This window comes from Ictalurus punctatus, chromosome 8, assembly GCF_001660625.3.
Source record: "Ictalurus punctatus breed USDA103 chromosome 8, Coco_2.0, whole genome shotgun sequence".
NCBI classification, from domain to species: domain Eukaryota; kingdom Metazoa; phylum Chordata; class Actinopteri; order Siluriformes; family Ictaluridae; genus Ictalurus; species Ictalurus punctatus.
In genome coordinates this window covers 7,545,609-7,559,788 of record NC_030423.2, presented here as the reverse complement: position 1 = coordinate 7,559,788, position 14,180 = coordinate 7,545,609, and the positions used below count along the sequence as shown (strand labels likewise).

The 14,180-nt window shown below is 37.0% G+C and overlaps 1 protein-coding gene across 1 annotated transcript; it reads left to right on the top strand.

The window, feature by feature from the left end:
• Window positions 1–5,534: 5,534 nt before the first annotated feature.
• LOC108268551 (anti-apoptotic protein NR13-like) lies at window positions 5,535–6,451 on the top strand. Its single transcript, XM_017473574.3, has one exon. It carries the CDS (start codon window positions 5,671–5,673, stop codon window positions 6,205–6,207), a length of 537 nt encoding a protein of 178 aa, XP_017329063.1. The 5' UTR covers window positions 5,535–5,670; the 3' UTR covers window positions 6,208–6,451.
• Window positions 6,452–14,180: the final 7,729 nt, after the last annotated feature.

Below are 14,180 nucleotides of genomic sequence, written 5' to 3'. Positions count from 1 at the left end.
TGAGCTTCACCAAATTACACAAGCCCCTTCACCAGGACATGGTCTCAATCCACAAAGTGAATTTCAAATTAATGCCAAATGCAAATACATGAAAGTACACATGCAGTACAAAATGAATATGACATAAGTAAAACAGGGATTAAGCTTTTTAATGCCTCTAAACCAGTTTGCTTCCTAACATATTTACTGTTACATCATATTTGTTTCTAACTTATTTTGGTTCATCTTTGATTAATAGATGCCAATAAGCTAAACAGTTTTCAACCATAATACTTCTGTGTAACAGTAGTGACTGATTAAGTTCTGGCAAAATGTTCAGTCCTTCTGTTAACTATACCACATTATAATAAAATGCTAAAAGGCAAAGAAGAAAATGGAAACAATCAAAAGAGGAAAATTCACATAAAGCCACTGATGATGGAGCTTAATTTTGTAAGAAACCATGGCAACAACAAAAAAACCCTTCCATTTGTAGAGAAGCAATTTTCCCTCTGTCTGCACCAATAACATCGTTGATGTGAATGTTCTTACACACAAATTGTTGGAGATTTTGAAAAAGACACCTGAGACACGAAATAGGCAGAACATCAGGATTAAATTATCCATTTCCAGCAAGAAGCCAAAATCATGAATTTGTTTTGGAGTATAGCCAATTTGTGTTTGTTTTAAAGAAGTGTGCTTCAGCTCCAGGGACACACAGTGAATTAAAATAAGTGTAAAGTTACAAACAGTTAAAAACAAGGTAGGATGATTAGCATTAACAAATGGATCCTATTTAAGATACATTAAGCTTCCTTCAGTAGGGCTACACTAGATGGGGTTAATTTACCAATTGCACAAAGGTGTTAGCTCACATAAGGGAACATAGAGTTAGGCCACAAATTCAAAACCAGTAGGCTGTCTTAAACTTCTTTCATTTAGAAATGGACAGCATATGAATGACAACCATTATATTATTGATTTATTTATTTGTTTAGAAAGTCTAATCTAAAGATTTCAGAGGAGGCTAGGCTTGCAACTATATCATTACAGAGATGATAATTAGGAGCATGTTGCTCTGTTTATCATTCACTGTTTATTTCGGACTTCCCATTAAAGGATTACTTTATTTATTCGTTGATGACTTCACAAGATCTGGAAATTATTGTTTCCTGATGACTTGTGTATGCTCTGGTTTTAGTCTCAAGAGGCATGGGGCTTGCAAATTGTACAATGTCTAATTTGTGTCTAATTTTTTATGTAATTACTCATTCACAACTTAAACCATTCACTGCTAAAACCTTGGCAGGGGTACGAGTCATCAATCATCACAAATAATGTTAGTATTGACCCTTCACAAATAGGTGACTGTTTGCCTATAGTAAAGTGGCAAGCTGTCCTTATTATTCATTCATATTATTTTTCATTAATTTTGAAGCAAAATACATTATTTATTGCAGATAGTGACTTCATTTACACTTGCATAGTTACTGAGTTTCTAAAGTTTTACTGTATTTTGCATGAGTTTGATTGATTTTTTTGAATAATACTCATTCCTTTCATCCTGAAAATTTTCACATCCTGACAGTCTTTTCTGCATGATGGTGCCTCAACCATTCGAAAGTATAGATGTTTGTTGTAGTGTTTTCTCCTGTTGTTATTTTATCCAGCATAATTCCAAAGCATTCTGTCAAATAGTTAGTTGTGTGCGTGAGTTTGCTTGCTTCGGGTTTTCCTCTGGGTACTCTGGTTTCCTCTCCAAGTCCAAAGACATTCATTGTAGACTGATTGGCATTTCCAGAATTGTCCGTTGTGTTTGAGTGTGTGTGCGTGTGTGTGTGTGCGTGTGTGTGTGTGCGTGCGTGTGTGTGCGTGTGTGTGTGTGCGTGTGTGTGTTTGCGTGTGTGTGTGTGTGTGTGTGTGTGTGTGTGTGTGTGTGTGTGTGTGTGTGTGTGGGATTGTGCACTGCAATGGGTTGCCCCCCTATCCAGGGTGTCCCCCACCTTGTGCCCTGTGTTCCCTGGGATAGGCTCCAGGCTCCCCCACGAGCCTATGTAGGATAAGTGGTATGGAAAATGGATGCATGGATGGATGGATTACAGTTTGTTGCTACATTACATGAACATAAAATCATTATGGATATGGATAGCCAGCTAAATAACAAACAGCTGTTAAATGACCATTTTAAAAACAGTGCAAATAAGATGCTAGTGTTCATTGTACTTTGTACAGAAACAGAAATAACTCAAACTTGTTTCAATCGCACTTACGTGAAATCAGTATTAGAAATTACAAATACAAAACTCGAGTTAAAAACTACTCTGAGTAGTTTTTAAAACTATCTCTGTGGGTACATGCACACACACACACACACACACACACACACACACACACACACACACACACACACACACACACACACAAACACACACACACGAAGGCACACACACACATACACACACAAACACAGAAAAACAAAAACTGTTTATTATGATGCATCACACAAAATCTTTTGTTCAGTCAGTTTTATCCAGATTTGTTGGTTGTTCAAGTTCTGAGCAAGGAAGAAATGTAGAACTGTAGATTTTGTAAGATACAGCAGAGATACAGCAGTGTGTAATACAGTGTTTCCTGTGACTAATAGTGTTGATGCTCTTTCATAACACCTCCTGCATCTTCCCTTATGCTCATTCTATTACGCTACTTGGGCCACAGGACAGAAGCAGTGTGGACAAAAATATTTTCTTTATGTGTTGTTAATTCTCTCAGTAAAATTATGAGTGAGAAGAACAAGAAAATAAACTTTAAGATGCACACTGATCCAACATTTACATTTGGGAGTTAGTTTTAAGGTGTAGGCACACACAATCAAACTAACCGCTGATTCACTTTGTATTCTAATTGATCAACAATGATGTATAAATATACAACCCCAATTCCAAAAAAGTTGGGATGCTGTGTAAAATTTTAATTAAAAAAATGCAATGATTTGCAAATCTCATAAACCCATATGTTATTCACAATAGAACATAGAAAACATATCAAATGTTTAAATTGAGGAAATGTACCATTTTAAGAAAAAAATTAAGTAATTTTGAATTTGATGGCCGCAGCACATCATCAAAAGAGTATCTTTAAGAGTATAAGAGTCTCTTAGAAGTAAAGATGGGGTGGAATCTCGATGGAAGTATATGTTGCTCTAAAATCTGTATATACCTTTCAGCATTGATGATGGCTATCCAGATGTGCAAGCTGCCCATTCCATAGGCACTAATGTACCCCATACCATCAGAGATGCAGGCTTTTGAACTGAGTGCTGATAAAAAGACAGATGGTCCCTCTCCTCTTTAGTCCTCTTTAGTTTAGAGGACCATGGTTTACAAAAAGAATTTCAAATTTTGATTCGTCTGACCACAGAACAGTTTTCCACTTTGATTCAGTCCATTTTAAATGAGCTTTGGCCCAGAGAAGACGGCGGTGTTTCCGAATCATGTTCACATATGGCTTCTTCTTTGCATGATAGAGCTTTAACCAGCATTTGTGGATGACACTGCGAACTGTGTTCTCAGACAATGAGTTCTGGAAGTGTTTCTGAGCCCATGCAGTGATTTCCTCTAGAGAATCATGCCTGTTTTTAATGCAGTGCTGCCTGAGGGCCCGAAGATCACGGGTGTGCATTGTGTGCATTTGTGGATGACACGGCGAACTGTGTTCTCAGACAATGAGTTCTGGAAGTGTTTCTGAGCCCATGCAGTGATTTCCTCTAGAGAATCATGCCTGTTTTTAATGCAGTGCTGCCTGAGGGCCCGAAGATCACGGGTGTGCAATATTGATTTTCACCCTTGTCCCTTGCGCACAGAGATTTCTCCAGATTCTCAGAATCCTTTGATGATATTATGTACTGTAGATGATGAGATATTCATAGTCTTTGCAATTATGTTGAGGAACATTATTTTGAAATTGTTCCACACAATTGTAGATGCAGTTTTTTGCAGATTGGTGAACCTCTACCCATCTTTACTTCTGAAAGACTCAGAAGTATGCTTTTTATACCCAATCATGTTACTGACCTGTTGCCAATGAACCCCCAGCTGTTTCTTTTCAGTAACACTTACTTTTCCAGCCTTTTGTTGCCCCATCCCAAATTTTCTTAAATGTGTTGAGACCATCAAATTGAAAATTACCATTTTTTTTTTCTAAAAATGGCACATTTCCTCAGTTTAAACATTTGATATGTTTTCTATGTTCTATTGTGGGTTTATAACTTTTGCACATCATTGAATTCTGTTTTTATTTATATTTAACACAGCATCCCAACTTTTTTGGAATTGGGGTTGTAGATTTTGTATTTATAATTGACATAAAAAATAATTTAAAAAAAACTAAACAAAATTAATCTCTTTATATTTTTGTAATGCTTGTGTTTATGGCATACATATTTACAGCTGTTTCTTAAATAGCATCATAAATCTATTTGAAAACGGGAATAAGTTGAGCATGTTTATAGACAGTCAATAAATATTATGTTTATTTTGGAATGTACTGTAAAATTATGCTTGCATGTACAGTAAATATACAGCAGGGGCAGCATGCTCGGTGGAGATTCTGTGCATGTTCTCCCTGGGTTCTTGTTCATCGATGCCTCACACCTAGTGTTTCTGGGATAGGTTCCAGATCCACCCTGACCAGAATAAAGTGCTTACTAAAGATGAATGAACTACTACTGCTATAAGAATTTAGGCAGGACACTACAACAGAGGGATTTCCTCTCAGAGATGTTTCCAGCTAGATCCTCTTTAGGAGGTTTATAGGAAAGTTAGTTACAGTATATTTAATAAATAGTACAGGATTTAATTGAATATTTCATGTGCTGTATCATGGTAAATCACTATCAGTGAAAATGTGCTCAGACCAGTTTCTTTATGAAGAGCAACCAAACATTCAAAAGTGACTGCTACCATTCACATAGACTAGAGTGAAATGAAATCCCTTAACACTATTCACGAACTGTCTCAAAAACTTAAAAGTAGTGTTTAGAAAACTTTTGAGGCCTGAGGTCTGTTCCTTTCTTTAGTACATCAGATTACTCAGTGCTTCTCATATAACTCATTCCAATCTTATTGCAGTGAGAGCACCACCTTCTACAATAAAAATGTTTTTGTCTTATCAGGGAGAACTTTAAAATAGAAAAGTGAGCATGAAATACACGTACATAATGTGACTAAAACAGGAATACTCCACACGTCTTAATTCGATTTGTGTTTACTTCGAGTACGACCTTAATCAGATTAAGGTAATTAAAAATTGCTGTTTACATGGTAGGTTCTTAATCACAGTATTGTCTTAATCGGGTTAATAGTGGATTATTGTTGTCCATGTAAACACTGACTGACTCGCTTCCATGGAGACAGCCATACACGATGATGTCATGACATCATAAAATTCTAAATTCTGAATTCTAAATTCTTGATGATGTCTACCTGTCAGTGTTAAGGCTGCATCTGTCTTTCGCTCTACAAAACAAAGAACAAACCACCTTCGCATCAACACAGACTTCAGTGTGAAACTTCTCCAGAGCGTCCTGGGTTTACTTGTTCTCTAGAAAAGCTGAAAGACTCGCGCAGCCCAGCCAGGAGACGCCAGATTGTCGAAGAAATTAGACAAAACTCACAGACTCGTCCTCTGAAGAAAATGGCCTGTTGGTTAAGGAAAGAGACTCTGATGCTGGCCGAAGACTACATCGACTTCTGCATCGGGAACCAGCAGATACCTCCCAGCAAGTCGGCCGAGGCCATGCGCCGTGTGGCGAAGGATCTGGAGCTCCAGTACAAGACCAAGTTCCTGTCTATGTCGCGCATGTTCCTGTCGACGTGCGGCTTGAAATCGGACCTGAGCACCTGTCTGCGCAGCGTCATGACCTTGCTGGTGGAGGACGGAAAGCTGAACTGGGGAAGAATCGTCTCGCTGTTCGCGTTCACGGGCGTCGTCGCCGTCGAGATGTCCTCCAGAGGAGACGGAGTGGAGAGCTGCAGGAAACTCGCCGAGACCATCGCTGACTACCTGGTTAAAGAGAAGAGCGACTGGCTGCTGGAGAATGGAGGCTGGGACGGTTTCTGCAGGTTCTTCAGCAGCACCGATCACGTCAGTCACGATTTGTCCATGAAGACGGTGCTGTTCGCAGCCGCGGGAGTCTGCTTGGCTGGACTGACCTTCCTGCTAATGCGCTGAGCCACACGTCCTAGTGTCCTTCTCATTCTCGCCGCAATTTTCTGTTTTTAGGTTCAGTAAGCCTTTTTATCATGTGATGTGGTATGATTTTTTCTCCCCAAATTTAAAACCAATTTCACTTGTAAATTTGTATTTATTTTACCATCTGAAGAACAAATTGTAACTATTTAGGCATTTTCCCTACTTTGACAAAATTGTATTTTTGCATTATTTTATTTATTTAACACTTTATTAATAAAAAAAAAAAAAAAAGAAAAAAGAAAAAAAAAAAGAAAAGTGAGCATGAACAATACTGTATGTTTCATGATGGCTGGCTCAAATCTGGCAGACCTGAGGTGATGATAAGTGTAGAGAATGTGCTACCATGTCCGAGAGCTTTGTTTCAGCACCCACAGTTGTTGTCTGGACAGGGCAGAATTGAGTTTTTTGAATGTGGTAATAATGTCATCCTACCTCCACTTCTTCTGGGTCATTTATAGCTGTCAGTTTCCTGCTGCTATCATCTAGAAGAACTTTAAGCAGGCCTAAGGCCAAAGTACCAATGCTAAATATATGTGAAAATTAAATGAAACTGCTGGCAAAATATTTTAATGCAAAACAGTTTGATGAAAACTACAATACAAATAACCCAGCTAATTTTACTGAACGCACACTGAATGTGAATGTGTTTGAGCTGAACTGGTGTAAAAATACTGAGATGAGAAAACAGTTTAAGAAATATTAGAACCACGTTTTATTTGTTAACTGTGTCAGCCAAGTTTTACTGTTGTGTACTACACTTCAAAAGTCTAGTTGCTATGGTACAAATAGAGTCCATGGCAAAGTATAAAAGTAACTGGTTTCTCTAGAGAAGCCAATTTATCAACATGCCAGAGACACAAAGGGCAGCACATCCTTTACTGGCTCAATTTCCTCCTTCTCCCTCTTTCTTTGGTTCTTTCTCCTTTTGTCTTTTTCACTTTCTTTCTTTCTTTCTTTCTTTCTTTTTTTTTTTTTTTGCCTCTAAACTGTTTTTCATCATCCCGATAACTAAAATCCATTAACCCAATTAAATTCTTCATATTGGATAAAATGCACCATAGGGGATCATTACATTACAAAGTGAATGTAGAATGATGATCATAATATATACTTAACCTTGACAAGCTGATTATTTTTCCCCCTATTGTTTAAAAGATGGGGTTTCTGTGCACCTCAAGAAATCCAACTTTCTACTGCTCTCTCAGGCATTAACAGGCAGGAGGGGGAAATTTCAGGTGTTTTCCATCCATTTTTGCACTCACAGAGTGAACTGATTCCTAATGGGTCCCTGATCTCATGTTGAAAAATGACCTGAAGGCAAACTCCCCCTAACAGGTGGGGACCAAGACTGCCCTTACCAAAAAGAAATGATTTATGGTATGGATATTCTGGCTTCAGCACTAGCCATTATAGGCTGGGGGTCATTAATGTGTCACTTTTTTTTCCTTTTTTTCTTTTTCTTTTTCTTTTTTTTTTGCCATTTCCCTTTCAGCTGATAACAATATGCAGCTGGACAAAAAGTGCTACAAAAACCATTGCTATTGGCTTTTTTTTGCGACAGTATATAAATTACATTTACTGCTTGGCAAACCATGGAAACGCTACATATAGCAGCATGAATTGTTATGTTATTCTTCCCAGACAGAGCAAAGAGAATTTATAATAAGGAAGGTGTCAGCACATGAAAGGCAAATTTCACAGAGATAAGAAACAAAGAGGACTTGGTTCAAAACGCTGCCACTCCAGCATAGCTTTTATGAAGGCTTTTTATTTCCTATTCATATAAGTGAGTTTCAACCACTCAGCTTCATTTCTCACCTTTTAAAACTCAGAGCTACTTCTAGAGAGGAAGAATCAAAATCATTAAAACTTATTTTTATTTATTTATTTTTATTTTTTATTTAAATTTTTTTATGGGTAAGAGAGGGAAAAACAAAATCCCCAACAAATCCCCAAAATGGAAATGGATTTTTGTATTTACAGAGGCTGGCACTGTAAAAGCATGTCTTTTTTTATGCTGTTACTCAGGCTTCGTTCACCTTGGCTTGAAAGCATCATAGCAATAACATCCTGTAAAAATCTTCAGTGTAGCAGATATAACACATGGATGAGAAAGAAGTACATGTTTAGTGTAATAGCGAATTTAAAAACAGTGACTGTAAGGCACAGGAAAAGGATCATTTAAAGACGGTCAATATCCACTAACTAACTACATACTACTAGCATACTATTCTTTTTAATTATCATTTTTACAGATCATGTATAGGAATACAATGTCTCACTGAAGGACAGTTCTGTATCTGTTTCAGACTGTACACACTGATAGTAACACACAGAAAATCTGTTATTCTTTATAACACTGATCTACAACACAGATCTACAGTAAGCTCAGTGCTCAGGGAATTAATAAAAATGTAAAATGTTTAGTGAGGAACAGGCAAAGTTTGCTACCCACAAAAACAACCCACTAATCTGTCAAGTTACAGCACTCCCTCAAGTTAACCCCACACTCTTTAGCCCTCAGAATTTGCTGCCAGCATCCAGCATCAAGCAGGCTGTTTCCAAACCACATGCAACTGATTGAAATTCTGATAAGTGCAACATCATGTGAACAGCTGCATAAAAAGGAGGACTGGCTTTGGCTACTTCTCTTTGAGCATTTAATTTGTTTTGACTTCCTTTAATCTTGCGCATACAATAAAATGAACTCTCGATCTGGATTAACAACATAGCTCGGCTCTTTTTGGGGTGTGAAAGAATAAAAGGAAAGGTGTCCAAAAACCTGAGAGGAAGCATAGATGGCCAGTTAGCACTGGTCCACTCCTATTCATGCTTGGATGCAGAACGTTGGGATGAAAAGCAAAGCTTCAGAGGATATCTCCTGTACACATGGCCCAGATCCAATCCACTTTGTGACACACAGGCGGGGTAACTAGCATCAAGATCACTTGGATCACCTGTCACCTCTGTAGAGATCTGTACTTCTGATTACAGGCTGAATGTACAAAGAATTCAAAGCCATTCTATGTTTGTTGGCTTTGGGCACCTACTGTACAGTAAAGCTCGATATTATGAGGGTACATGTGGGCTTGACTTACTCTATTCAAACAAGGCCACTGAGCAAAAACAGCTTTCTTAACTTGCAAACACCAGGTTGATAGAAGAATTCATGCTTTATATCATCAATGTAGAAAGTGTGAACTTGAAATGAATGGGTACAGCAGGTACCAGTAAAATTCACTAGTGCAGGTGGGAACTGCTGTTACCTTTTTGAGCCCTTGCATTGTCCATGAATGAATGAGTGGCTGTGGGTTACTTTGGCCCCATTTAAACAATGGCGCCCTAAACTGTCATACCTCATAAGTTACCCTCAGTTACCACTCTCTAGCTCATGGGCCGGATAACCTGGATTAGACAGCTGCTGCGCAGTCATGCAGCACTGGGGCAAATGTTCATAGAGATAATTGGCTGAGACAGCTTGAAGAATGTCCTAGAAGTTCCTCCTGTGTAGTAAATTTGCTCCAATCGTATTAGTCATAATACAAACAGAACAAAAAATAGCATCATGATGACAAGCACACAAAATCACAACTCTGGAAAAGTTGGGATTACATGACTTTTAGACAAACAGACATGATGATGTATGTGCAATCATGACAATAAAAAATATTGGGACTTTTGGACTTTTTTAATAAGAAAAACACTGTATTGTTGATTTTAGTCTGACATCAGCAGCAACCTATAAGTTGTTTAAAACTATAAAATGAAACCTTTTCCATTAACTCACAACTCAGTCACATATTTCAATGCTAGTATTGCATATGGAGGGAAAGACTTGCAGAATGTACAGCTCAGTAGAAACACCAGTGGTGACATTTACCTCTCTGACCATTTTTCATAATATTCAACCTACTTGATTTCTTACCAACTGCAACAAACATCCGCCTGTTTATTTTTGCCAGTGTATTTGAGTCCGGTAATTAAGATGTGTATAATAAACAGGAAGGTTATTACTCATGAAAGCAGGCAAATAACATTTTGTCAGATAAGAGACCTTTTTTTAGCCCGGGATGAAAAACCACCTGTGGAGTGATTAATATTGTTCATAAACATGCCCTTAGTAGGAGTCATCTTTGTTTCCTACAAGCAACATAATAAGATGATTGAAGAAACGTGTGCAACTAAAATTAAATGCCCAAATAATATACTGTTTTATTTAAGGCATCTAACATGAGACCTCAAATGTCGTCAATGGTAACCGGCATGCAGCCTGTATAGCATTCCTTTATTGAAAGAACTTCCTGTAAACATCCAAGTGCTTCCTGTGTCAGATCCCAACCCTTTGAAATACCAGCTTGTGCAGGGTCCATGGGTTCCGGATGAGCAAGGCCACTTCCGAAGAAATGCCATAGGAATTCAATGCCATTATAGCAGATCATCCGTTAGTATCCAAAAATAGACGCAAGGATACTGATCTGGAAAAAACCCACCTTACTACCTGAAAGCCACTTCAAAACTTTACATCAGGTGAATATGAATATGAGTAATGTGGTGCAAATGTTTTGACTTTGCAGTCTACTTCAGAATATCAAACATATTTTAAAATGTCTCTTTACAAAGGGTATTAAAATAATTCCTTATGACCACGATAACTCACCAGAGGAAAATTAATACCTGTGAATTTAGTGAAATTATTCTTTATTTGGTTGAAAATGCATTATTTGTTGTTTTAACATTGAAGTTTTTATTAGTTTTATGGTGCAGCCAGCAGGTAATTGAGCAATAATACAATTTGTGTTGTTTTGGCTTTGCACTCCAGACAAATTGAATTAGATGAGTAATGGAACTGAAATGAAATAGAAAGTATGGCAGTAAAGTATAGAATGTCAGCTTAAATATGTACATCGATATCAGGTTAACCATAGCATAAGGGAAAATACACTGGCTTAATATTGACATATTTAATTGTAATTAATGCTCATAATTATTATTGATACAGTGTTTTGATCTATAATTATAATGTTTTTTTTTTATTGATTATATACACACTCACCTTCCACTTTAATAGGAACACCTGATCATTTATGCAGTTATCCAACCAGCCAATCATTTGGCAGCAGCACAATGCATAAAATCATGCAGATACAGGTGAAGAGCTTCAGTTAATGTTCACATCAAACATCAGAATGAACAAAAAGTGTGATTTCGGTGACTTTGACCGTGGTATGGTTGTTGGTGCCCAATGGGCTGGTTTGAGTATTTCAGAAACTACTGATCTGCTTTTCACACACAACAGTCTCTAGAGTTTATACAGAATGGTATAAAAACAAAAAGCATCCCATGAGCAGAGGGTCTGCAGGCTGAAACACCTTGTTGATGCTAAGATCAGAGGAGAATGACAGGAAGTCTATAGTAACTCAAATAAACAGTCTTTACAACTTTGGTGAGCAGAAAAGCATCTCAGAACGGCCTGAATGGCTACAAAAGCAATAATCATGATCCAAAGCACAGCATTTCATTTGTAAGACATTACATTATTGGCCTGTGTGGCTGGTTCACTTGTTTTTTCTGACAATGTGTAAACAGAAACAAGATATATATATATATATATATATATATATATATATATATATATATATATATATATATATATATATATATACTATTATTTTAGAGAAACATGTTAACTGCTCAGATCCAACCAAATGCCAGCAAACTCAATGAATGTTGCTTTAACAGGACAGCGAACTAAAACATAACCCAAATTAAGTTATGAAGTTTTATCGCAAGAACATTGACTGTTACTCATCCAGCTGAATATGTATTTCACTTAGTGTAGAGAACTGAGGGTATTCCCTGAAACCAGAGGAAACTGGTTGCATTACAGAACTGGCCGTGTTATGTGATATCTCATCCTAAGCTGTCGTGGTTTACAAAGCTGAAATGCAGGAACTGTGTGCAGTATAAAAGAACTCTGACTCCACACACCATATAGATGTACTAATGTCATTCTGCTATTTAACTTCATCCAGATGCAAAATCTTTGTTCCTGTCCAATTTCACTTGCCACACAGGAGGCAAAAATCATAATGTCAATCAACATTCTCTCATGCATAACAAAGAACTAAGGCAGCTTTAAATAACCAAATCTGTCTGTTGACTTCCATCTACACATGCGACATGCCATGCATATTTGTGATGATGTAAAGCAGCATGGATGACAGTCATGGACAGTACCTGGTCAGTGTACATTAGCAAATTATCTGAGAGCTAAAAAAAAAAAAAAAAAAAAAAAAAAAAAAAGGGGCCTAGGGAGGATAAGCACCTTTAAACTGAGACTTAACCACTTGCAGAGTGAAAAGATTACTTCATGAGACGTGACCATTTCAAGTGGGCCATTTAAAAATGGAAGGTGCTTATGTTGGTAAGTCTGAAGAGGGTGTTGGGGACATATTTGCCCTGGGGCAGGTGACTCATAAAACAATGCCTGCACAGTGTGTAGAGGGTGCAGGAGCATGGACCCTGAACTCAGGGCTTGAGTGAATAAAATGACTTTCAGGAATATCCTTACAAGGGGGATGCTTTGTGTCTTACGTGACAAATACAATCCATCCATCATTGCTTTCTGTCAATTCAGCAAGTGCTTAATTGTTTTTTAAGTGCTTCACCAACTTTACTCTCTGGGGTTTGCTTTCTTACCTTTTTTTAAAAAAAATATTTATTTCAAAGTAATTGCAATAATTTTTCTGAATTCTTACAAATTTCTTATGAGAGTATGTTGGTAAATTGTGGGCAAACAACAGCACAGCATTTTTTGGAATATTTTGGAATTTTCATTTGTAACGTGTCTAATGTCATTGGACATGGCTGCTACTCCACTGCATTACATTAGAAAACTGGTCCTTTTTAACCACTTTAAACTACTTTCACAATTCAACATAAGAGGTAAAATAATTGTTGCATACTAATTCACAGGATTAAGTAAACAAAATTTTGTAACTACAAATAAAAAGGTAACACTACTATAAAGTCCACAAATATGCATAGATTAATTCTGCTTCCATTATGACGAATTTATGCATGTACTAATCCTTAGTGCATCATGAAATAATGAAGCTCTTTGACATATATGAATAGATATCAATAATGGAGAGACTAAGGAAAAAATAATGGTAGAATTTTGACAGTTTGTAGTATATATTGTAGGCTAACTCAACTTTCAGGATAATAGGATGATGCTCAGGTGTGTTCAGGTATTTTGGTACAGTCTTACTATATTCTGATGTCAAAATTCAGAATTTGAAGCCAGTGACACTAACAAGTTGCTTTGAGACAACATAATCATAATCAACCCACTTTATTGGGGCAATGTTATAAAAATGGATGCACTCAAGCACATAGTGACATACACTAATAAAAATAGTTAATAAGGCTAACTTAGAGCTGATTTTACTTTAGAGGTGATTTTAGAAGACAATAATATAAATGTTCATACCATAGGTGAAATTTGTAATAATGTGTATATTTCATTTGTATTTATAATGTATCCTGTCTTAGGTTTTAGTTTAGGATTGGAAGTGTACAAAAGTTCACAAGGGCTGTGTTAGTGCATGTATTCAATAGTTAAGTATGACTTATGGATAGACCTTAAAGAAAGGTGTTACCAATTCTGGTCTTCTCAGTCAGATTTTTCTGTTCTGTTAACTAAAATAATGAACATTTATAGAAAAAAAACCCCCAAATGACTCAGAAACAGTATAAACCTCTCAGACTCTAAATGGTGAATCTGATTCAGTTGTACTGTGGCAAAACAAACAAACAAACAAAAAAAAACCCAGTACACTAAATAAAATGTCAGATGTGTGATCAGGTATGTAGGGAGTGGCAAGAAAAAAATTCTCCCAGGTAACTGTAGCTGTCTAAAGAAGGTCTTCTGTCATCAGCTAACCTAC

Coding starts and splice junctions, on each gene's coding strand:
- LOC108268551 (XM_017473574.3), top strand. CDS start 5,671: ATGGCCTGTTGGTTAAGGAAAGAGACTCTGATGCTGGCCGAAGACTAC.